The 22,481-nt window shown below is 41.7% G+C and overlaps 3 protein-coding genes across 5 annotated transcripts; 1 reads left to right on the top strand and 2 right to left on the bottom strand.

Annotated features, from left to right (window-relative positions):
- Positions 1-28: 28 nt before the first annotated feature.
- LOC122772883 (gamma-aminobutyric acid receptor-associated protein-like 2) lies at positions 29-5,065 on the bottom strand. Its single transcript, XM_044031214.1, has 4 exons — positions 4,828-5,065; positions 3,320-3,375; positions 1,216-1,388; positions 29-601 (listed from the first exon to the last, which is right to left on the bottom strand). Exons 1-4 carry the CDS (start codon positions 4,859-4,861, stop codon positions 511-513), a joined length of 354 nt encoding a protein of 117 aa, XP_043887149.1. The 5' UTR covers positions 4,862-5,065; the 3' UTR covers positions 29-510.
- Positions 5,066-5,697: 632 nt separating this feature from the next.
- Positions 5,698-13,069, bottom strand: LOC122772248 (ribosyldihydronicotinamide dehydrogenase [quinone]-like). 2 transcript variants are annotated; one of them, XM_044030113.1, is made up of 7 exons: positions 12,849-13,069; positions 9,727-9,804; positions 8,426-8,593; positions 8,227-8,357; positions 7,539-7,652; positions 7,080-7,181; positions 5,698-6,145 (listed from the first exon to the last, which is right to left on the bottom strand). In XM_044030113.1, exons 2-7 carry the CDS (start codon positions 9,728-9,730, stop codon positions 5,813-5,815), a joined length of 852 nt encoding a protein of 283 aa, XP_043886048.1. In that variant the 5' UTR covers positions 9,731-9,804; positions 12,849-13,069; the 3' UTR covers positions 5,698-5,812. The 2 variants fall into 2 exon arrangements, with proteins under 2 accessions (XP_043886048.1, XP_043886049.1); XM_044030114.1 differs by lacking the exon at positions 12,849-13,069 and adding an exon at positions 10,050-12,523.
- Positions 13,070-14,391: 1,322 nt separating this feature from the next.
- On the top strand, positions 14,392-21,934 carry LOC122772247 (beta-1,3-galactosyltransferase 2-like). 2 transcript variants are annotated; one of them, XM_044030110.1, is made up of 2 exons: positions 14,392-14,515; positions 19,784-21,934. In XM_044030110.1, exon 2 carries the CDS (start codon positions 19,802-19,804, stop codon positions 20,885-20,887), a length of 1,086 nt encoding a protein of 361 aa, XP_043886045.1. In that variant the 5' UTR covers positions 14,392-14,515; positions 19,784-19,801; the 3' UTR covers positions 20,888-21,934. The 2 variants fall into 2 exon arrangements, with proteins under 2 accessions (XP_043886045.1, XP_043886047.1); XM_044030112.1 differs by lacking the exon at positions 14,392-14,515 and adding an exon at positions 15,714-15,848.
- Positions 21,935-22,481: the final 547 nt, after the last annotated feature.

Here is a 22,481-nt window from a genome sequence, read left to right as displayed (position 1 = left end):
ACTGAAATAAAACAGCATGCTGTTGAGGTTTAGTTAATATTTTTATTGGTTAGGTCATCCAGCTACCTCACCTTCATATAATTAAATTAAGATTATTTTTTAAATATTGTCTTCAACGAGGAAATGAAACCAAAATGCAACAAAAAGCAAAACTCATTCACACGTGGAACTGTTGAAGTTCAATCACAACATCAAAGAAAACACAACTGAATGTAAAACACACAATACACAACTGGATCTATGACTATAGAGGAGAGGTGCATCATGGGCCGGAACACACACACACACACACACTAGTGCACTCATGTACGTTCATCCAGTCAGAGGAGCGCTCAGTCTATCGTTCTGTGGCGTTCATGTCGCTGAATCTGTGCCGTTTCCCTTCGCATTCTCCGGGGGCTGAGTTGGGGGCGGTGAGGTGATTAGATGTGGGTGTTAAGATGCGCTGTGGTTCGTGCGGTGACGCGGGCAAAGCCGGGTTTGCGATCGCAGCTCCCTCCCCCCCGGCGTTCACACGCCAAAGGTGTTCTCGCCGCTGTACGCCACGTATAAAAAGCCGTCCTCGTCCTTCTCTTTGTCGTACAGCTGCCCCATCGTGATGCTGCAACGCAGAGACACACGGGTTTGTTTTATTATTCAATTATGAGACAGGATGAGTGAAAGCCGTGTGACTTGATTCAAGTTTAAATGGCGTCTCGAGGTGAAGGTTTTAATAAAAGCGGGTTTGCGATGTGCGATTCTGAACAATAATGTGAAATATTAACATAACAAATGTGATAAAGATGAAATAGTAAAATAAAAACTATCAAATAGGTACATTATTAAAGTTAAGTTAATAATTTAAAAGCTGAAAAGTCCTGAATAAGCTCAATTTTTTAAAATTTGAACAGTTTCTGAAGGTGTGAATTTGGGTGATTTCCTCCATTTGAATGGACACGAAAAGCTGAATATTTTATGAAGCTGAAGAAACAAAAATCTGAACGTCACAGCCATAAAGTCCTAAATAAGCTGAATTTTTATGATATTTAAATGTTTTCTGTAGCTGAAATTCAGGCGGAGATTTGTTTGAATGGGACACAAAAAGCTGAATATTTTATGAAGCTGAAAACCTGAATAAGTTGATTTTCTTTATATTCAAACGTTTTCTGTAGCTGAAAGTATGAGTAATAGGAGTAATCAAACAGTTCATGTTGACAGGTGGCGTTTGTCTCTGACCTGGACTGAGGCACCGTCTTGTCCACAAACAGAAAGATGGCCTTCTCTGACGGCAGCTGGATGCGTTTCCTGATGATCCACATGAACTGAGCCACCGTGATGTCAGAGGGAACCAGGTACTTCCTCTTATCGATGTCCACGATTTGTGATCCAGACACTTTCTCCACGATCACCTGACCAATCACACACACACGTGCGTGATCACAACTAGAACTTCATTCATTCATTCTTTCAATGTCCACCCTGGACTCTCACATTCACACCTTTTCAATACAACATGACGTCATGGTTGTCCTCTTTCTGATGAGCAAAGAGGGCAAAGGTGCAGGCCAAGATGCACTCACAGCACCCTCTGTTGGACAACTTGTTAATTACTCCAAAATGTTTGTAGGCTATTGTAGATGAACAGGTTTAGACTCTGAATTATCATCTATATTAATGTTTTTAGTGATGCACTAGGTCTGAAACCTAGTACTATGTATACATATATATACACATGTGTGTATATATATATATATATATATATATATATATATATAAGAAAAGTAGTTTGTTTTTGGAAATTTAAGAACTATAAAAAGAAAACATTTCGACATTTTCGTCGACATTTCATCACAGTTTATACCCAACCTCTTATAAAGTGGAGAAGAAAATAAAACACAAAATTATGTAGACCCAGTTCTTATATTGTTTGTGGCCAATTCATTAAATTAAAACGAACCCACTTTGAAAGAAATGAAGCTGGATCGTACATGGCTCATGCTTGTACTTCTTCATGTACACATTACTGCATTTAAGTGTCGGGAATGGCTTCACACATTTCAAACACAAGTCCGTCAAGGCTTTTTTTAAATATTGTGAGTACACATATGGCCCTTTTCCACCTGAGGTCCCAACTCGCCTCGACTCGCAACGGCGCGGTTTAGGTTGGTTTTCCACTACATATAGTATAGAATAGTACCTACTCAACGTGGGCGGAGTCATGACTGCACGGCTGCATGAAACTGCCGTGACTTTGTTTTACACGCGACACACACACACACACACACACACACACACGAGTGACTCGTGACTTGTAAAGCAGTTGTTTTCAGTGTAAATGAATCATTAGAATCAGTTCATTAAAACTATTTGTTCAGTACTTCCTCCATGACCGGAGCACAGACTCCGTCTGACACGGTCACTGGACTGAACTACAGTGGCAGGGTCTGTGATGGCGCTTGTAATTGTCGGAGATTAACCCACATTTTTAGGATTGTTAAGTCTTTTTAACCTACAGTTTGGCATTGTTTGGCTTGATTCTTGTGACGGACGTCTCTTCCTGTGACGGCACTCTGAACAATCAGTGGCCGGCAATCTGGCGACATCACGCATAGTATCACCTTGCCAGAGCAGGTACTAAACAAAGTACCTGGTACCGGCTGTGGCGAGGCAAGGGAAGCTGCCCACTGATTCTGGAGCAACAATGGACCGGAAGTAGTCACAGGCTTGGAGTCACTGTCCGTCTGGAAATCGTCCCCCAAGTATCAAACGATTATAATCTGACAAACGTTAGACATGCACAATTATTAGTTCTAGACGGACAGCGACTCCAAGCCTGGGACTACTTCTGGTCCAATCAGCCAATCAGCAGGCAGCTTCCTAAGGCCCCGCCCATGGTCAGAATCACAAACAGAAAACCACGGCAAACAAAAGTCCAATCATTGCAAACAAAAAGTCTATTTTCAAACAAATAAAACACAATATATTTGAACAATTAAATTGATATTTTCTATGCAATTTGTGTATTTTGATTGCGTGGTTCATTTTTGTTTTTGCACAATTCAGTGTGCAAGTGTTGTTTGATAAAACTAACACAAATCTAATAGAAATTCTATAGATTAGAAATTTTATAACATGTCGACTTTTATTTATCGTCCCATCTCTTAAAAAAAAAATACATGTTTTTTTAAAAAAACTACTAGGAACCACTGCAGAGAGGCTGAAGAGCCACATGCAGCTCTAGAGCCTTGGGTTGCACACCACTGCAATAGTTCTGTGAAAATCTCTTCACCCAGCCTTAACAACAACCATCAAGCATCAGTGCAGACTCTCAGTCACTCACCGGGACTCTGTCGGGGTATTTGCTGCGGATCTTGGCTGACTCTACGCATCGATGTTCTGTGGAACAAAAAAAACAAACACAACAACACACGTGTACATTAATCAGGGAGGTTGTTTGACACTTGAAACAGAAAAAAATAATCAATATTTCCCTCTTTTCGGACATCACAGATGACCAGTGATGGACAGACGTCAATGTCTGACAACTGGGGTGTGAAAAGGGCTGACAGCTGCTGTGGATTAAGATGTCTTTAACTACCTACGCTACTAAATTACAGAGACAAATAAGCAGCATTTACATGTGAAACCAACACGAGAACAGTAATTCTGTGTAAACAGACACTTCACCTGAAATGACCATCTCATTTATTCACAGCAGCAGCATCTGGGTGTTTGTTGTTATTCTAGTCAAACCTTTGGTGTTTGGTCTAAATGGTAAAATATGGTAAATCCGTGTTTCCTAAACCTCAAAGGAATTATGTCTTTTCATTTTTTTTGTTTTTTCTGGTTTCTAACTTGTGTACAAGTGAATATATACTGATGTTTTAAACACAAAATATGATATTTCGTTATACTGCACCTACAGAGATTTAGATTGTAGATTGTATTTCACTTCTAAGAGGTTACAAGAACACTAAAACACTATGCAACACTAAGGGTTACATACAAATACACTGTTTTATAATAACATTGTCACTTTAATCATTTTCAAATTGGCAATATAAACAAATCCAGGTCACACAGGAGTGGATACATTGAAAAATCTCTGCCTTTCTTTCACATCTGGAGTGAAATATCATAATAATGACTCTGGTTCCATATGTGTCCTTGAGCAAGGCACTTAACCCAAAATTGCAGCATGTGGACAGGTATGAACATTGTAGTCTAAAGCAGCTCACCAAGACTAGAAAAGCTCTATATAAATACAGACCATAATACCAACTCTTCTTCTTCTTCTGATTTTATGTGGTAGTAACGAATAACAAAGACATTTAGAGGAAATGTGGTGGCGTAAAAGGTGCTAGAAACATGTATAACAAATACATATACGTGAATTTTGTATTCAAGTACAATAACAAAGTAGTTGGACTTTGTCACGTGTGACGTTCAGGTGCACGAGATGGGGCAGCGTGCTCATCTTTCTGCGCAGGCGCAGAGTAGTGGCAATAACATCCGTCCAGCATAAAAACAATTCGTCATCCCACGTTTTGTCGGAGCCAAAGACACGATGTCCGCTCGTCTGCGCGGACAAAGGACGCGTTAAACAAACCGGAGACGAGGAGAAAACGAGCTGACGTTCAGATGTCGGCGTGTTTTTGTTGTTTTCGATGAGCTTGTTGAGCCTAAAGGACAGGCCTGACGCCTTCAACAGCCATTACGTTCACAAATTACTCACAATACGTGCACTTTATATCCCGTATTCTTCTCCTAAAGAAAATAAAGTCAACATTTGACCCTGAAAAGTGAGCCATGTGTCTATTTAATAACACCTCTTCCAGCGTCTCTTACCCAAGGAGTGATCCTCTTTGAACATCCATTTCATGTTTGCCGTTTCCGGGATGATTTTTTTTTATTCTCGATGCTTTGTATTTGTGACAGTTTAATGTTGCTTTGGCCTCAAATCTCTCTCGTTTTCTCGTTTTCTTCTCTGTCCTCGACTCGTTTTCTCCGAGGTAAACAGCTAAGAGACAGAGGGCGTCCACAGAAACTCTTCCTCCTGAGCAAAAAAAACTAACTAAAATCTGACATGCTCCGCCTCTGCCTCCGCCTCCTCGCGCTCAGCCAGGTATGACGTCACGACAGGACCGTACCATTCCGCCGAGAACACGGGGTAAGTTGACGCCAGAAGAAGTAGCGACACCGAATAGATCGGCACGAAGCACTTTAAAGTAGTGTTCTTCTGATGTAAACTACGAGAAGCAATATAAATATAAAAAAATACTCATATTAAATATTTGAAACACTAAAATCAGACCATAAAAACACAAACATGTATATACATATATATGTATATATATATGTATATATATATATATATAGATCGGCACGAAGCACTTTAAAGTAGTGTTCTTCTGATGTAAACTACGAGAAGCAATATAAATATAAAAAAATACTCATATTAAATATTTGAAACACTAAAATCAGACCATAAAAACACAAACATGTATATACATATATATGTATATATATATATATATATATATATATATATATATATATATATATATATATATATATATATATATACATATATATGTAAGGACGTGTATTATTCCCACTGCATTTTACCATGAGCACTAAGAGTTAATAACTTCAGGGGGGAGCAACAGAAAAGTGAGAGTCTACAGAACAGACACAAACTACAGTCGAATATCAGAATTCATCACATTAGTGAAGCAAAAGAATAAAAGTTTTATTATGTTGTGAGCTTCATTGCAATATGTACAGTATATATGTATATACACACACACATATATATGTATATGTATGCAAATTATGAGGCTTTGTCTTGGTTGTCATCTGCAGGCGGAGCTTTGGTCTGGTTGTCAGGTGGCAGCAGCTTCCCGAGGTGGTGGCCTGTGGTGATGCCGTACGACTGTGACTCCCACTCCGCCTTCACTTTGGGCCAGAGCGAGAACCCGCCCTGGAAGCTCAGGTCAAACAGCTCACTGGGGGCAAAGGTCAACGGCTTTTCTGCCAGCAGTCCTTTGAGTCTGGACTGCCATCCTTGTAGCATTGCTGTGCGCACCCCGGGGGGGCAGTGAGCCGGACTCCAGAATATCTGAGGAGCAAGAACCTGAAATCCACAGAAGTGCAGCGTGCCGTTCTGAGAGAGAGAGACAGAGACGGGTTAACAACCGTCCACCAGCACCACAACAGTTCAGAAACCTTACATTTAAACATGTATTATGGCATTATCAAAGGCAAACCCTGGGTTAAAACATTTTTCACCTGATTTTGAAAAATATACTTTAATACAGAGGTGGTAAGAGTACTGAAAGTTACCTAGTTACTTTTTTAACAAGGTTCTTTCTTGTGTGTCTGCAAAAAGGAAAAACATGAATTGTTTTTCAATTAAAGGCAAACCTTTACAAATTAAAGCGCTGACAAGATCGGTCAAAATGGGTCAAAGGTCACAAATGCTTTAACTTTCTCATTCAAGGACCTTAATTAACCTCAATTCACCTGTCATTGTCATTCACCTGTACTCACTTGTTCTCATCATTCACCTGTCCTCGTCATTCACCTGTCCTCCTTATTCACCTGTCCTTGTCTTTCACCTGTCCTCACTTGTTCTCATCATTCCCCTGTCCTCCTTATTCACCTGTCCTTGTCTTTCACCTGTCCTCACTTGTTCTCATCATTCACCTGTCCTCATCATTCACCTTTCCTCGTCATTAATCTGTCCTCGTCTTTCACCTGTCCTTATCATTCACCTGTTCTCGTCATTAACCTGTCCTCATCATTAACCTCCTTGTCTTGTCCTCGTCTTTCACCTGTCCTCGTCTTTCACCTGTCCTCATCATTAACCTGTCCTCCTCATTAACCTGTCCTTGTCTTTCACCTGTCCTCATCATTAACCTTGTCTTTCACCTCTCATCATTAACCTGTCCTTGTCTTTCACCTGTCCTCATCATTAACCTGTCTTCGTCTTTCACCTGTCCTCGTCTTTCACCTGTCCTCATCATTAACCTGTCCTCGTCTTTCACCTGTCCTCGTCATTAATCAGTCCTGTGAAAGAGAAGATTGTTGATAAACACCTGTAACGGCCACAGTGTGATGTTAATGTCTCCGTTAATCCCGTCGGGCTGGAACATCTTCTGTGTGGCTGCAGTCGAGAAGGTCAACATGGCTTTTTTGTCCTTCATGAGAAGAAAAAACATTTAATGATCGAGAAAGATAGATGTTACACGTTGACACTGTATATATGCAGTATTTCAGCAAAGATGTTAGTTTAAACGCAAGCAAACAACGTAAACAAAACCGATTTTAGTTTATGTTTACCAGTGGCAGAAATATTCTGATCTCTTACGGCGATAAAATTAGTAAAATAAATCGTGAAGAAATGTCATGTATTACTAATCCGTGTATTTTTTATTTTTCTTAAATGAAATGAAAGGTTAAAAAACAGATTGTCAGTTTATCTCCGATATTGTGCTCAAATGAAAAATGAGGAAAGCGCATTTTCCTCCTCTGTGGTTTGTCTACACGACACTGACCTTGAAAACACCCTTGTCGTACATGTTTTTCAGTGAGAAGGCAAAGCCTTGTGTGAGAACCCTGTCCATCCAGCCTTTCATGATGGCAGGAACACTGAACCAGTACATGGGAAACTGCAAACGACGACAACAACAACAACAACAACAACAACAACAACAACAACAACAACACATGTTACTTTCACATTTACGTTTAAGTTTTTGTGATACAAAAAATATGGAAGAGGATTAGAGCCACATGTAAAAGAAAAACATTGAAAGAAAGAAAAAAATAATAAAATGGCATGCATGAATTCTGAGATTAAAGTCAGAATTCGGGGAACAAAAAGTTGCATTGTGAGATTATTCTCAATTCTGAAAATAATCTCAGAATTCTGAGACTAAAGTCGATTTCTGAGATTAAAGTCAGAATTCTGAGATTAATTCTGAGATTAAAGTCAGAATTCTGAGATTAAAGTCAGAATTCTGAGATTAATTCTGAGATTAAAGTCAGAATTCTGAGATTAAAGTCAGAATTCTGAGATTAATTCTGAGATTAAAGTCAGAATTCTGAGATTAATTCTGTGAATTTTCTCAGAATTCTGACTTTAATCGCAGAATTCATGCTGTTCTAGGTTTTCAATTTCTTTTCTTTTACATGCGGCCCTAAAATAAAGGCAAATAATAGCAAATAATAAAATAGTCTGACCTGGAAGATGACGAGCTCCGCCTCCATTACTTTGCACTGCTCGGCTACAATGTCGTCACTGAGGCGACCTTCCTTCCAGGCGTGCATGGTTTCTTCCCCATACTTGAAAAGTTCTGGGTTTTTGAGGTCACCTGGACACAATAATCCCTGTCAGAACTGGACTGTTAACAAAAAAAGAAAAAAAATCCCAAAAATTCACCGATGATGTCGTCCTGCGTGGCGCTGGCTTTGAAATTCATAGTGTACAGGTCGGACACGATGACCCTGTAACCCTGCTGCGTCAGCTCCTGAACCGTCACATCACGAACCGCTGAGTTGAACGAGGCCGAGCTCTGGTGAGCGTAAACGACCAGAACCGTCTTCTGAGCTGAGAGGGAGAGAAATATTTAGTTTGACTAAAAATGCAAGAACGCAAAGAACAAATCAGGGAGTACAAAGATCACTGAATAATCTGTTTGGACATCTGATCTGATATTTAGCACAAAGAAGAGAAACAAGAGCATGTACCGTCAAAGGAAACTGCCCAGTGACTCGAACACATACAGACTACAGAAAAGACAGAACACGAGCCAAGGAGATAAGATAGTATGGACGCCAACTGCTGTGAAACACCAGAGAGAGAGAGGAGACTAACAGAATCTCATCTACAGCTGAGTGATGACCTTTGGAAGAATAATCATATGAGGTGTATAGATAATCCCCCATATAATCTGGATTCCCACTTTCATGGCTGTCAATGAATATATTATAATCTGCTCAAATTGATGATATCCGGCCTCCATAACAACGTGAACACCTTACAATTTCGTTCAGATGTGGTCTAATCTGACTTAATGTCACCTGACTTGAATTTCTCAGAATTCAGGCTTTTTCTTTGTTTAATCTTTAATGTTTAAATGCACTTATTGTAAGTCGCTTTGGATAAAAGCGTCTGCTAAATGACATGTAATGTAATGTAATGTAATCTCAAAAGTATGGTTTTTTTTGTCAGAATTCTGACTTTACCCTCAGAATTTTGACTTTAATCTCAGAATTCTGGCTTTAATCTCAGAACTCTGACCTTTTTTTCTCAGGACTCTGACTTTAATCTCAGACTTCTGGTTTTAATTTCAGAACTCTGACGAGGCACTGCACTGCACGGCACATTTTTGTTTCGCTTCAGAGCTCTGTAGGTGCATCCTCCATAACAATGTGAACATGTCAAAATTTCCACACTGAAATTATATTTTTAACGTTTCCAAAACTCACACTTCATTTTTGTATTATAATTATCATTATTATTATTATTACTAAAAAAGAAAGAATAAAAGCATCTAATTTAACAAATCATGAGAAATTTTGAGTACATTCATTATTATTATTATTATGAAGTGGATTCTGCAGCGTGAGCAAAATAAATCCACATAATCCCATCCGAAAAACCAGGAAAAACCTGTCCAGACATTGTTGTCGCTTTTGTACCTGCCTGAGGGAGCAAGCAGTGGGTCAGTGGACACTCACCCATGCTGTGCAATCTCCTGGATCCCGTCTGCAGCCTGGACCTGGTTCGTGACGACTCTTATAAACCCACAGTGTGTCCTTGCGTGAGAATGAGAAACATGTTTTAGATGCTTAGATCACATATCAAGTGTTTCCAAACCCTGTGAGACGACGGGGGAAAAATGCAGTCAGGCAGTTTAACCAGTTTGGGCACTCTCTCTGTATGTGTGTGTGTGTGTGTGTGTGTGAGAGAGAGAGTGTGTATGTGTGTGTGGTTGTTGGTTGGCCTCAGAAAGAATGCTTAGGGTCACTTACAAAGGATTATCTGATTATCTTAATTTCACCTGATTAGAAGAAAACTGGAGGAAGGTGTCGGGGGTTGGTGTCTCCTGTCACCCGTCTGGATGAGGATTTGTGTGCGCCATTGAAGCAGACCTCTCCAACTATCACCCAACCGAGGGCTAATCGTTGCACGAAGGGAGCCTGCAGGGGTCCATTACGTTGCTCTAGGACATTGTGTGCCTGGATGGCGTCTCTTCCTACAAGTTCAAGATCTTAGCCTTGGGGTCAGGTGGTGGTATCTTCGAGGCTAGAAACTTGAGGTGTGGACGGTACCTTGCAGCAGCTGGCGTAGGGATCTCTTTCCTATTATCAGGTAAATTGTCACACAATAGGTGTAGGGAGGGCTAGACTGGTCTTCTTGTCAGCTGATTCTACAACGAAACCCCTCCCTCTCCAGCCTACTGTCTCTGACACACCTGTACATGTTCTCAGTGTGTAAGGGGAGGTGTTATCGGCGATATTGAACATCTCGAAGAAGGTTGACCTGGCCCACGACCTGTTGTCATCTAGAATGGCATACGCCCTCGCCTTTTTCTCCGGCTGACCTTCAGGATACACATAAACGAGGCAGGTTTTTTGTACAAGATTTCCCTGTGGTGCTGTTTCCACAGACCTCTGTGCAAGTTGAGGTGGTGATGCAAGAAGAGGGAAATTCATTTTCCTCCCCACCATGCTTTTCATAGGAGATAACAGCTTGCTTCGCTGACCAAGGTGCCGGCCCAGCATGAAGGGCTGCAATGTGCACCCAATGACAGACTTGCAGGCCTTTGCTTGGTGTGAGGTAGCGGAAAAGCAACAGAAACATATACCATTTTCTCTAAGACAGGCCTTCCGTTCCTCCAGGGGCTTCTCTCTGAAGGCTCTACATTTATGCAGTGGTTGCAGCTTTTTTGAGCAGGAAACTGCGTTTTAGGGCTGTCCAAACCCCAGACCTCATCCTTCTGTTGAGTACTGTCCACCTCTGTTCTGTACACCGTTATTGGAGGTCTTGGTGTTTTCATTGAGAATCTCTCTCCCTTAGATGGTGCAATGCTGGAAGTTGCGGCGACAAAGTTCGGGTAATTCCTCATCCTTGACTCCTCACGAACGAACCTGGTGGGTAGCTGATGTTTGTATTTCGTATTTTGTCCCATGCACCATCCATTTCTCCTGAAGACTGAAGGGCAATTTTTCCAAAATAAGGTTAATACCACGTGTGGTGTCCAGGTAGGAGAGGCCTCGTAAGTAACCTTCCTCTTGGGCGCACTGCAGTTCAAGGAGGATGTCACCTCACTCCCACAAACATTGGGGTTCTCTATAAGAGACCTTGGGGAAACGGACACGCTTTGTAAAGAGAGCAGTCTCCTTTGCCTCTGCAGACCCGTAGCTCTCCTCGAGCTTACCCCAGACCATACTGAGGGCCTCAGCAGGATGTCTGATGTGAACTGACCACACTCTTCTCAAATGCTTGGCGGATTCTGGTCCAAGCCACTTAATTAGCAGGTCGAGTTCCTCACTGGGTTTCTAATTGAGATCCTCAATGGCATTGGAGAATGTGGACCTCCAGGCCCAATAATCTTCTGGCTTATCATTGAATTTTGTGAGTCCAGCTGTGAGTAGGTCGCGGCGAGCTAAGAACCTTCCCAAATCTGAGGCATCATAGCGGGATCCACCAGACACATTGTCTCCACCTCTAAGTGACTGTTCCTTATCTTTTGTATTGTCTTTGGGTGAGAGACATAAGCTCTTAAACTGTGGGGTGTTCTGTTCGCTTTCTGTCCGAGGTGTGAAATAGACCAGCAGGTGTCTCTGGCCAGAAGTTGCTTCAGTAGCAGCTGGACCGTGTCGGAATAACTGCTGCGTGTCACCTTTACGAACAGGTTTGTGCTCTGGTGGAGAGTCGTCACGTGGCTTACTGTCAACTTTGACCTCAGTCCCAGGCTGTGGGTTGTCGCCGTCTGCTGTTGGCTGGTATTTGTCCATATAGGCAGACTGGTCTCGAACATAGCTTTCAGTTCTCTCAGCTGACCCACAAGCCGAGTTTTGGACAGCGCCATGTACTCCGGAGAGCCTCTCAATGTCTGCTGTCTCCATGGCTGCTTCAAGGACAGTAGCTTCAGCTCTTTCTCCTGCTGGATGGCTTTCAGTGTAGCTTCAAGCAACGTCTCTTGTACCTTAAACTGAGCCTTTTTTACTTTCACGTCAATCTCCTTTTGTGCGCAGGACGCTCTGGCACATGTTGCTTCCGCCTTGGCGCGAGCTTCTACTGCAGCCAAACTAGCAGCTGACATACTGGAGCGTTTTGACGACCTTGATGATTTCAATGAGTTTGAGCACACCGATCTATCCTCATGACTTTTCCTCTCTGCAGCTGACATCTTGGTTGACGTGGATGAAGAAGCTGAGCAGACTTGACATATGAAGCTGATTGACCACTGAAGCTGAAATTACTGTTGAGTGCGTCTTTTTACTATTCCGCCCTCGTCAAAGAGTCCCCTTCCTTAACTCGACAGACAGATAACTCCTCCACACACTGTAGTCAATGATCAATGGATTTATTGAGGTTTGTATAGACAGCATGAGAATGGAGTAAAATGAATAAATAAATAAAAGCACTGTTGCGCATAATAAGCCTCATTATATAAGTTTTTTCATCATATAACCTTTGTCCATTTCTCTGTACATGGTTAATCATTGAGCTACCTGAAAGCCATTAACATTGCTTAGCTCTGAAAACACATGAAACATGGCCTAACAGAGTCATCTACACAAAATACAAACGTCAAAGCAAAACATAGGCAACTTATCAACACTGTACTTACAGACGATGCTTCTTAAAGTAATTCCAACAGAGGATGGATGTAGATGCCACCAATGTGCTCTCTATCAAAGTGTCAGGGAAAAACAAGCTGGCTATCCACAGGACACTGAAGATAAACAATGAGGGCAATAATACACAAACAGAATGAGCACCACCTAGTGGCTGCAGGATGAACTTAAACCCATTCTTTCCTCAGGCCAATCTCAGACTTCTGACTTTTTTCTCAGACTTCAGACTTTTTCTTAGAATTCTGACTTTATTCTGACTTTCTTACAGTCTGACTTTAATCCCAGAATTCTGACTTTAAACTCAGAATTATGGTTTTAATCTCAGAAATCCTGACTAATCTCAGAATTCTGACTTTAATCTCAGAATTCTGACTTTAATCTCAGAATTATGGCTTTAACCTCAGAAATCCTGACTTTAATCTCAGAATTGACTTTCTTAAAGTCTGACTTTATGCACTTTTGTCCACGTGCCTTTAACAGTTCTTCCTTTTCAATAAATACTTTTGTTTAAATTTGAAATCTCCTGCCGCTTAGTGGCTGCAGAAAATGTGTACTCCAATTTATTGAGAAGGGTTTAGTTTTGTTTTTGCATAAAAACACCATGCTCATTTTATTTATTTAAGGTTTACATTAAGTTTATCTATAACCCTGATCTTAACTTAAATTTAATGGGGGTAAAAAGAAAAGAAATGCCAAAATGAAAAATACCCAAGTGTGAATAGTGTTTAAGAATCTGACGGCATTTGGTACAAGAGGCTTCATGGTCGCTGTAGCAGCCCTATAGCGCCCGCCTGAGGGCAAACTGACAATAGAAGAAGAGGTAGAACCGTATAGAAGAGTTGTAGGGCCACAAGTAAAAATTAAAGACAGATTAAAGACAGAATTCTGAGGTTAAAGAAAAGGTCAGAATTCTGAGATTAAAATCAGAATTCTGAGAAAAAGTTATAATTTCTTCTCTGAGATTAAAGAAAAAGTGAGAATTCTGAGATTAAAGTCAGAATTCTGAGAAAAAGTCATAATTTCTTCTCCAAGATTAGTCAGCAATCTGAGATTAAAGTGAGAATTTTGAGATGAAAGAAAAGGGGAGAATTCTGAGATTAAAGCAAACGTGAGAATTCAGAGATTAAAGTCAGGATTCTGACTTTTTAGCATGTTCTTATCTTCTTCTGGTTACACAAGTGCAGTTTTTTTCCACTGTGTTAACATCAACACAGCAGAGCTGCTCCTTCTACCACACAATCCTGCCTCAGGCAAAGTCTGAGATGATGCCAAGTTATGTAAAATGGCCACAGAGTGCTCCAAAAATATGAGGATTGAGGACAGTTCTGATTCCACACTGACATTACCACAAACTCACCACAAACTCTGTGACTTTGGACAGAGTTTTGCTGTTGCCATCTTCCTCCACAACAAACCATTGGTCCCTGCTCACTTTTGCAGGCCCCGCCCACTCACACAGGTGTCACACGCCCAGGTTGACTGGGACTCGTCCTCTGCTCATTCTGTCTCTCTCTTTTCCCTCTGCAGTGTTTGTCGGTTTGTCAGCGTCCATGTGTCCACAAGGTGACTCACACGCTGCCGCTTCACCTCCTCGTCCAGCACTGGGAGTCGAACTGGATTCACGACTCACTGGATTGACGTGCGTCTGCGACGTTACCGGGTAAGGAAACCTGTCCTTGGAGACATTTTTGATTCACTACAACAGGAGAGTGAGGGAAGTTCGACTTTGATGCTGTTGCGGACGAGTATCCCTCACGTCACTCTACCTGGTGCAGCTTTCAGTTAGCATCAGAAGATGTTTACTTTGTCTCTGGTGACCTGCTGTAAAACAGGTATTACCAAAGTGGCAGCCTCTACGCCTGATTCTAAGTATATTTATTTCAATTCCTGCCAAATTAAAATTTTTTTAGAAAAAATAAATAATAAGAAGAAGAATTTAATCAATGGTTTTACACACTGAACCTTTAATGGACACTGGACCTTTAAAAGAAGAAGCAAACGTGTTTATGTCTCACTCTATGAAGATAGAGAGGAATAGAACACACCAAGTTACTGCAGGAGGAAGACAACAGAGTCTTCACCTTCCCTCTCGTCCATGTTGACTCTTGTGGGACATGTAGCTGCAAGCCGGGAGGGGTGTGTATGTGTGTGTGTGTGGGGGGGGGTTTGACATCACACCTGGATCTGGAACTGTAAGGGGCAAACCTCCAAGGCTCCCAACAAGTTTAGACCTGATGTGTTTTTGTTGATGTGGCCTTCTTATCAAGTCAAAGATCTGAGGGAGATAAATATTCACAGGATTCTGAGATTAAAGTCAGAATTCTAATAAAAAGTCAGAATTCTGAGAAAAGTCAGAATTCTGAGATTAAAGTCAGATTAAAGTCTGAATTCTGAGATTAAAATCACATTTAAATCAGAATTCAAAGAAAAGTCTGAATTCTGCGATTAAAGTCGGAATTATCAGATTAAAGTCAGATTAAAGTCAGAATTCAGAGCATTGAAAGTCAGAGCGTTGACATCACACCTGGATCTGGAACTTGAACTTATTTATACTTATTTATACTTATACTCCTAAATTAAACCTCTCACTCTGACCATCATGGCATTCAGGCCGCCTGGATTTATTTAGATTTTATTTATGGCTATAGAAAAAATGTTCAACGAGTGACTTTTTCTTTAATCTCAGAATTCTGACTTTATTCACAGAATTCAGACTTTCTCTTTAATCTCAGAATTATGACTTCTATTCTCAGGCCAAAAATGAAAACAAGGCAATCAGAGATGGCAGACTCCACCCGATTCACGCAACAGGCCTCTGGCGCCCTCTGTTGGTCACGTTGGCAAGTGCAAGCAAATGTGGACGCACAGACAGACACACAGAGCCACCAAAAACAATACTGTGGGAGTGAACTGACTATGTGAAGTACAGGTGTTCTTCCCACTCTCTCCTCTCTGGCGACACAGACGCAGATGTTTCGACTTCCTGAAAGAGCGTGAGTGACATTACCGTAATAACCACCATGTTGGCTTTGAAGTGCAATAAAATTCTCTGGAAACCGCTGCACAAACCGCCACGCGTAACTACAGTGATGCACAGTGCGCTTGTGCAAATGTGTCGTCAGTGATACGCTCGGGTTTTAACAGTTGGACGGAACCAGTTCCTGTTCTACTATGGGCCCGGGACAACTGACCCGTTTGACCCCCCCCCATTGGCAGGCCTGCCTAAAGTCACCACAGACATGGAAAAGATTGGGGTGTAACAATTTGTCCAATGGAGTTTATTAGACAAATCTAGACTTAGAACCGTGTGCCAGTTGTCCTGCAGAACCAGTTGAACCAGTTGGCTAATAAATTGACACACAGGAATGCGCCAAATCCCGCACGATGCGGGCACTCGCGCCCAAAGCAGCCGCAGACTCCTGATCTCACACAGAAATGAGAGGTGGTGCCGGGAATGTTAACATGACATGAGAGAAAAAACACCTGATTATTGTGTCAGTCTGACTCAGAACTGGACTTTAAAAATCACGTGTTCACATTTCAGTCCAACAGATTTCAGAGTTCTTGAACCTGAAACGCCAGCCCCCGTGTTTCCGCGCAGACGGCGAATACACTACTTTAGGAAAACAATGACGTCATATTCCCCCCTGCTCTTGTTCATTGTCGTGTGTTTGGAGATTGTTTGACACTTTTACCAACTACTGTCAATGAAAAGTGACTGAAGTCAGTCTGAGAAGACGCTAGTTATCACCTCAACACACCTCGCCTCTGTCTTTAGAGATTTCACACACGGGGGAAAAAAGTGTGGAATCATAAAATATAACAAAATGTCATAATGACAATAAAGCTTATTCTCTTCATTCTGTTCAATTAAAAATTAGTTTTGTAAAGCAACTTTCAGACTCTAATGTTCCTCAGCAAAGACATTCTGTCATGGAAAGAAAATGTTTACTTAAAATGAGTCTTAGTTTATTTAATTAAACTAACTGTAGGAATTAGTGCCTGACAATGTCTTGTATAAATATTTGCACGTGGACACACCCATCTGTGTGTTTAACACAAACCATATCCTCTACCTGCTTGCCAAGAGAAAAAAAACCCCAACTCTTTCCAGGAAATTATTTTAACCTCCTTGAAAATAATTTTTGCAGTGCTCGTAAAGTCAGCCCCGCCCACTTGACCTCTGTCACGTAAACAAACATACATGCACACTCAAAGCGGCACGGTTCACCAAACCACCACAAAAACAGACGAAGAACATGATGAATTTGAAATGTATTGTGGTCAAACGATTCAAATATTTCATTCATCGCATTAAAGTCATAGTTAACTCGCAATTAATCGCACATTTTTATCTATTCTAAATGCCCCTTGATTTCTTTTTGTCCCATTATTTCAGCTTGCTTTGTGCAAATGTTTTTTTTTATGGAGGCAATATTTCTGTCACCTGCATATTTTTAGTTATTCCTCTTATTGTGAGAGCCGCACAATAATAAGAGACGCTGTTAAAATGGGTTTGCGTTAACGCCGTTAACAGCACGTTTAACTGACAGCACTGGTATTTATCTAAAAAAGGAACATCAATATCAATGTGAATATGCCAGAACATTTGTTGTCCATGAAAGTTCACGCAAAAACAACAAATAGAAAATGTCATTTGTGTTCTCGTCAAAATAACCGACATCTCCCACTTTCCCACCTCGACGCGGGCTGAGTCGCCACAGCACAGCTGCACGAAACTGCCGTGACGTCGTTTTACTCACGAAACAAACACACAAATTAGTGACTTGTAAAGCGGTTGTTTTCGGTGTAGATGAAACAGTAGCTCCCTGTCCCTTTAGCTTGCCAAAGGCTTCAATAATGAAACATACCCCGACTTACAAGAAAAAAGGAGATAGAAACAAGAACTACAGGGTGGAACAGCATCCCTACACCCAGTGTATCTACAGTAAAGACAAACCGAGAGTGGTTTTTACGAGTGCAAACAAATCAATTCAATTCAATTCAATTTTATTTGTATAGCACCAAATTATAATACACATTATCTCAATGCACTGTGCTGTAAATACACAGCATCGTGGAACCCAACAGTTCACACAATGAGCAAAAACTAACTAAGCATCGGTGGAGAGAAAAAAACTCTCTTTTAACAGGAAGAAGAAATCTGACAGAACCAGACTCAAAGATGTGCGGCCATCTGCCTCGACAGGTTGGGGTGAAAGGAAAATTTGAAATTTGACAAAGGTTGAATTTGTGTTATTAGGAAATACGTCACAGTTCAAAGTTCGCTTGGCTTGAACAAAAGTAAAAGACAAATGGTCTGTTTTGTGACTTGGAATCATAACTTTGACTCGACAACATACTGTATAAGACAAAAAAGCCTGAAGATGTGTGATATTTACACACAGGAGTAGTACTAGTAGTACTATTCCCATGGCAATATACCAAAGGTGCTCCTGCGGCATCCGTGATCCGTGTGAGCACTAAGGCTTAAGTTTGAGTTAAAATGGAATATATTGTTGTTTTAAATTCAAGCAAACACACATCGTGGGTGTGTGTCTGTGGCTTGTTTTCATATGAACACCTCTATGTGCTCATACAGTGACAAATTTCAGATCAAGTCCTAATCCTTTAGTCATCGGTATGAAGCGTACGCCTGTGTGTCACACAGACTACACCGCTGCTGCCTGCTGCCTCAGAAACATCCCCGTCTGTTTATGTGCACTGAGGTGAAAGTGTTTCGTCTTGTTCGTTGCCACAGTGGAATCAGGATCTACATCAAGACAGTCGCGTTCAGGCTCGTTCAAATATCGGTTAGTCCTGAGGGGAAACGACTCACTCGTACTTACAGGCAAGTTTTTCTACATGATTTTCTTGCCTTCATTGGAGAGGAAAGAGTTAGAGGGGGAAAGAAGGAGATAATGTGTGAGATGACACACGGGGGACACAATGGGGTGATTGTGTCATCAAGACTAGAAAGGCGCTACGCTAAATACAGACCATTTAAAAAAATCAATCCACTAATTGATCATAAGAAGGTAAAGTCCTGGTACAATTTCAGTCATGATTCAAATGTGAACAGTGCTTAAACACATGCAGCATTCTCACTGGGGACACTGTGACATAATGCATTATAGCCCCTTACCCAGTCTAAAGTACCTAAAAGGGATACTTAAGTAAAAAGAATGTTACCAGAAAATTAAGTTGAAAATGAAGTTTTTAATAATATTATTTCAAAAGTCATTTTCTGATATAAAATGTACTTAAGTTTTCAAAGTATTAAAAGAAAGTGAGGAGTTAGGATTGAGCCATGGTGGATCAGTGGTAGGGTGAGTTGTCTTTCAACTGGAAGGTTGTGGGTTAGTCAAAATGTGTCCTTGACTAGAAAAAGAGACTAGAAAAGCTCATCCGGTTTTATTTGGTAGTAACAAAGATAGTTAGAGTAGTACAGTATCATCACTAGCTTAACTTGAGATGCTATCTCATTAACATCTCCATTAATTTAAATATTCATGAGCGACGCCCACAGTAGCTATACAACACTTTATCTGTTGCTGAGAGTATAAATGAACCTGACCACAACGACTACTGACCTAACCTTAACCTCAATCTTAACCTTAACCATATAACATTAAAGAGTAACTAAAGCCCCTGGTCTGAGGCTAACTCCGCCCACTGCCTGATTTTGAAAATCTACAAAAAGTGGGCAGGGATTTATCAGTGAGTGGGGAGGGGAAGGAGGGGTGTAAAATAAAAATCTAAATTACGGAGGCGGAGTCAGACATCCGTGGCCAATAAATCAATGTTCTCCTCCGCGTGCATACCCGGACTCTCCTGTCTTAGTCGGACTACGGCCTTAGCTCGATTAAACTGTGCATGTCAACGTACTCAAGTGACTCTTGTTTTTGTCTCTGTCTTGTTCATCCAGCTGGCGCCGAAAAGAAGTATGTGGAGGAGGAGACCCATGCTGTTGTTTCCAGCGTTCTTCATATCCCTCTTTCTCCTCCGTAAAGATTTCAGACACATGTTAACCTTCATCCCTGGAATCATCAAAAACCAAGTATCTGCAGAATCGGGTCCTTATGTGTCTCCAGGTCTGTATTTGGTGGAATATCCTTACCAGTATCACTTCATCATGAATGAGCCGCAGAAATGTGCCGAGCAGAAGCCTTTCGTGGTTCTGATGGTCCACGTGGCGCCACAGAACAGGGCTCATCGTGACATCATCCGTAAAACATGGGGAAGTGAAAGTGTGGTACTGGACAAAGTGGTGACGGTGATGTTCCTGCTGGGGCTGTACACTGGAGAGGGAGGCGAGCAGCTCCGAGAACAGCTTCTGCAGGAGAGCGAGGAGCACCGGGACCTGATCCAGAGCGACTTTGTGGACTGCTACAAGAACCTGACCATCAAGACCATGGTGATGATGGAGTGGCTGGACACCTACTGCTCCAACGCCTTCTACGCCATGAAGATCGATTCGGACGTGTTCCTGAACGTTCCCAATCTCATCGCACTGTTGTCAAACGCTCCAAAGTCGTACTACATGACCGGCCGCGTAGAGAGAGGAGCTGAAGTTCTTAGAAATTCAACATCAAAATGGTTTGTTCCTGAGGAGATTTACCCTCAATACTTTTACCCCACATATGCTCTTGGTTTGGGCTACATCATGTCTTTGGACCTCCCAAAGAAACTGGCGGAGGCAGCCAAACACATCAAAGCTCTTTACATTGAAGACGTGTATGTGGGCATGTGCATGGAGCACTTGGGCATCCCCTTCACTGACCCTCCAAGTGTGTTGGATTTTAACGTTTCTCCTGTGATCTACAATCGCTGTGCTTTCCATAGCCTCATAGCCACAACGGTTGAGGACCACGTCAACCTTTTATCGCTTTGGGAACACTTTCACAGCTCTGACACATTTTACTGTGACCAATTCAACCTAAACGAGTATGTACAACAATCGAAAATTAGATTATCTGGCCAAATACACCCAACCCCAAGATCCACAAGTATAATTATTAGTGACCAATAATATACACCGTTTGCCATGAATTGCATTAAAATATGTCAGATCAAATTCGAACAAAAGGTCTTATTCCTTTTAAATTTGGTTCACACATTTGTTACCATCTGTATTAGTGAGCACTACACCTTAAAATGTGCATGATGTCAAAACAAAGTGTTTATTTACCCCACCTCCAACATCTATTCAGAGAATTTCTAAGTACATCTAACCGCATAGCCTCATAGCCTGTCCATGTGGACCCCATAATGGTTATATCCAATCAGACAATATGGGTCCCAAGCAGGTATGTCTGTGGTTTTACATTTTACTGAAACCATATGGGACCTGCATAATTTGCCCACTTCAGACTCAGTGCCAATTAGCACCCACTTAGCAACAGGTAGCCTGGAAAGGGTGGGCACGGGCTTGAAGTGGGCAAACACGTGTGGAACCCCCATGGAAACCATGCACAAACCCGCACGGGACCCATATTTGTCAGCCTGAATATAACCCTTAGGACCCATGACCTCAACCTCTCCCATCTCCTGAGAGACCATCTGAGATCTGCTGCCCAGAAAGCTGAAGAAACTGTTGGACAAATGGTCAGAAAACATCTCAGGGAAGCTTAGCTGAGTGCTAGTCGGCCTTGCCTGGGTATCGACCTGACTGCCACGTGCTGCAATGACGACCCAAGTCTGGGCAGATGTCGCTGGTTTGAGCTAACTTTCGTTTTCAGGAGGCCATGTTGGCCAACTTCAGATTCTCCCAATCGCAAACCCTGGCGCAATATAGGTGTGCATAACGCGATGGCAAACAGAGTGGTGACATCACGCAGCTTTTGTACACATCCAACATGTTGTTCGCCGAAGAGCAGCTGTCCACGGAGCTCAGATGCCATTACTAGATACTCGAACACAAGATGTGTTGTTTGCTTGTAATATATAAAACATGTTTTATGATCTCATTTGTCAAGTGGCTCCATGCGTGTCTGGCTGCTGAGCTTTTTGTTTGTTTTTTGCACTTTTTGTCAGAAATTCGATGGAGAATTCCTCCAATTAAAGAGTTTGTGGTGAAGCCTTGGCGTCTTTTACTGAACACAGTGTGTGTGTGTGTCTATGTGTGTCTGTGTGTGTGTGCAGAGCCGGCTCTGGGCATAGGCAGTATAGGCAAATGCTAGGGGCGCCGTCATCCGCAGGAGGCACCGAAAACGGAAAAGTATATATATACATTATACTACCAGTGCCATTATTACTATTATTTTGAAATATTATATAAGCCCACGGCAACATAAAGTCATAGCAAAGACTATTAAATAATGCAGAACCTTTTTTTCTGGGTGCAACGAGCCATTTCTCTGTACCTGCCCTCTGTGAGGGGGGCGGGGTCAAGAGGCCAGCTGCCTGAATCTGACCGGACCGTGACCCAGAGACGAAGAAAAAGATTAATGACACTGTATCGGAATTATGTCCAAAAGACTGAAGCCATCCGGCGCCCAGGGAAGGAAAAGAAGGAAAGAAGAGGAAGGAAAACGTGAAAAAGATGGAGGTACAGTAATGTCAATGTGATGAAGTGCATGAAATGAATAGTTTAATGCATCGTAGTTACCGTTGTTGGAGCAGAG

This window comes from Solea senegalensis, linkage group LG7 (assembly GCF_019176455.1).
Source record: "Solea senegalensis isolate Sse05_10M linkage group LG7, IFAPA_SoseM_1, whole genome shotgun sequence".
Taxonomy (NCBI): Eukaryota; Metazoa; Chordata; class Actinopteri; order Pleuronectiformes; family Soleidae; genus Solea; species Solea senegalensis.
This window is presented reverse-complemented; position numbering and strand designations above follow the sequence as displayed.

Bases quoted from the DNA above. Each gene is read 5' to 3' on its own strand.
- LOC122772883 (XM_044031214.1), bottom strand. From the start codon at position 4,861: ATGAAATGGATGTTCAAAGAGGATCACTCCTTGG. The intron at 1,389-3,319 runs GTGAGTGACTGA...GTGATTGGTCAG, and splicing joins AATACCCCGACAGAGTCCCG to GTGATCGTGGAGAAAGTGTC. The intron at 602-1,215 runs GTCAGAGACAAA...TCTGCGTTGCAG, and splicing joins AAGACGGTGCCTCAGTCCAG to CATCACGATGGGGCAGCTGT.
- LOC122772248 (XM_044030113.1), bottom strand. The intron at 8,358-8,425 runs GTGAATTTTTGG...TATTGTGTCCAG, and splicing joins CACGCAGGACGACATCATCG to GTGACCTCAAAAACCCAGAA. The intron at 6,146-7,079 runs GTGTTTATCAAC...TCTCTCTCTCAG, and splicing joins TCACACTGTGGCCGTTACAG to AACGGCACGCTGCACTTCTG.
- LOC122772247 (XM_044030110.1), top strand. From the start codon at position 19,802: ATGTGGAGGAGGAGACCCATGCTGTTGTTTCCAGCGTTCTTCATATCC.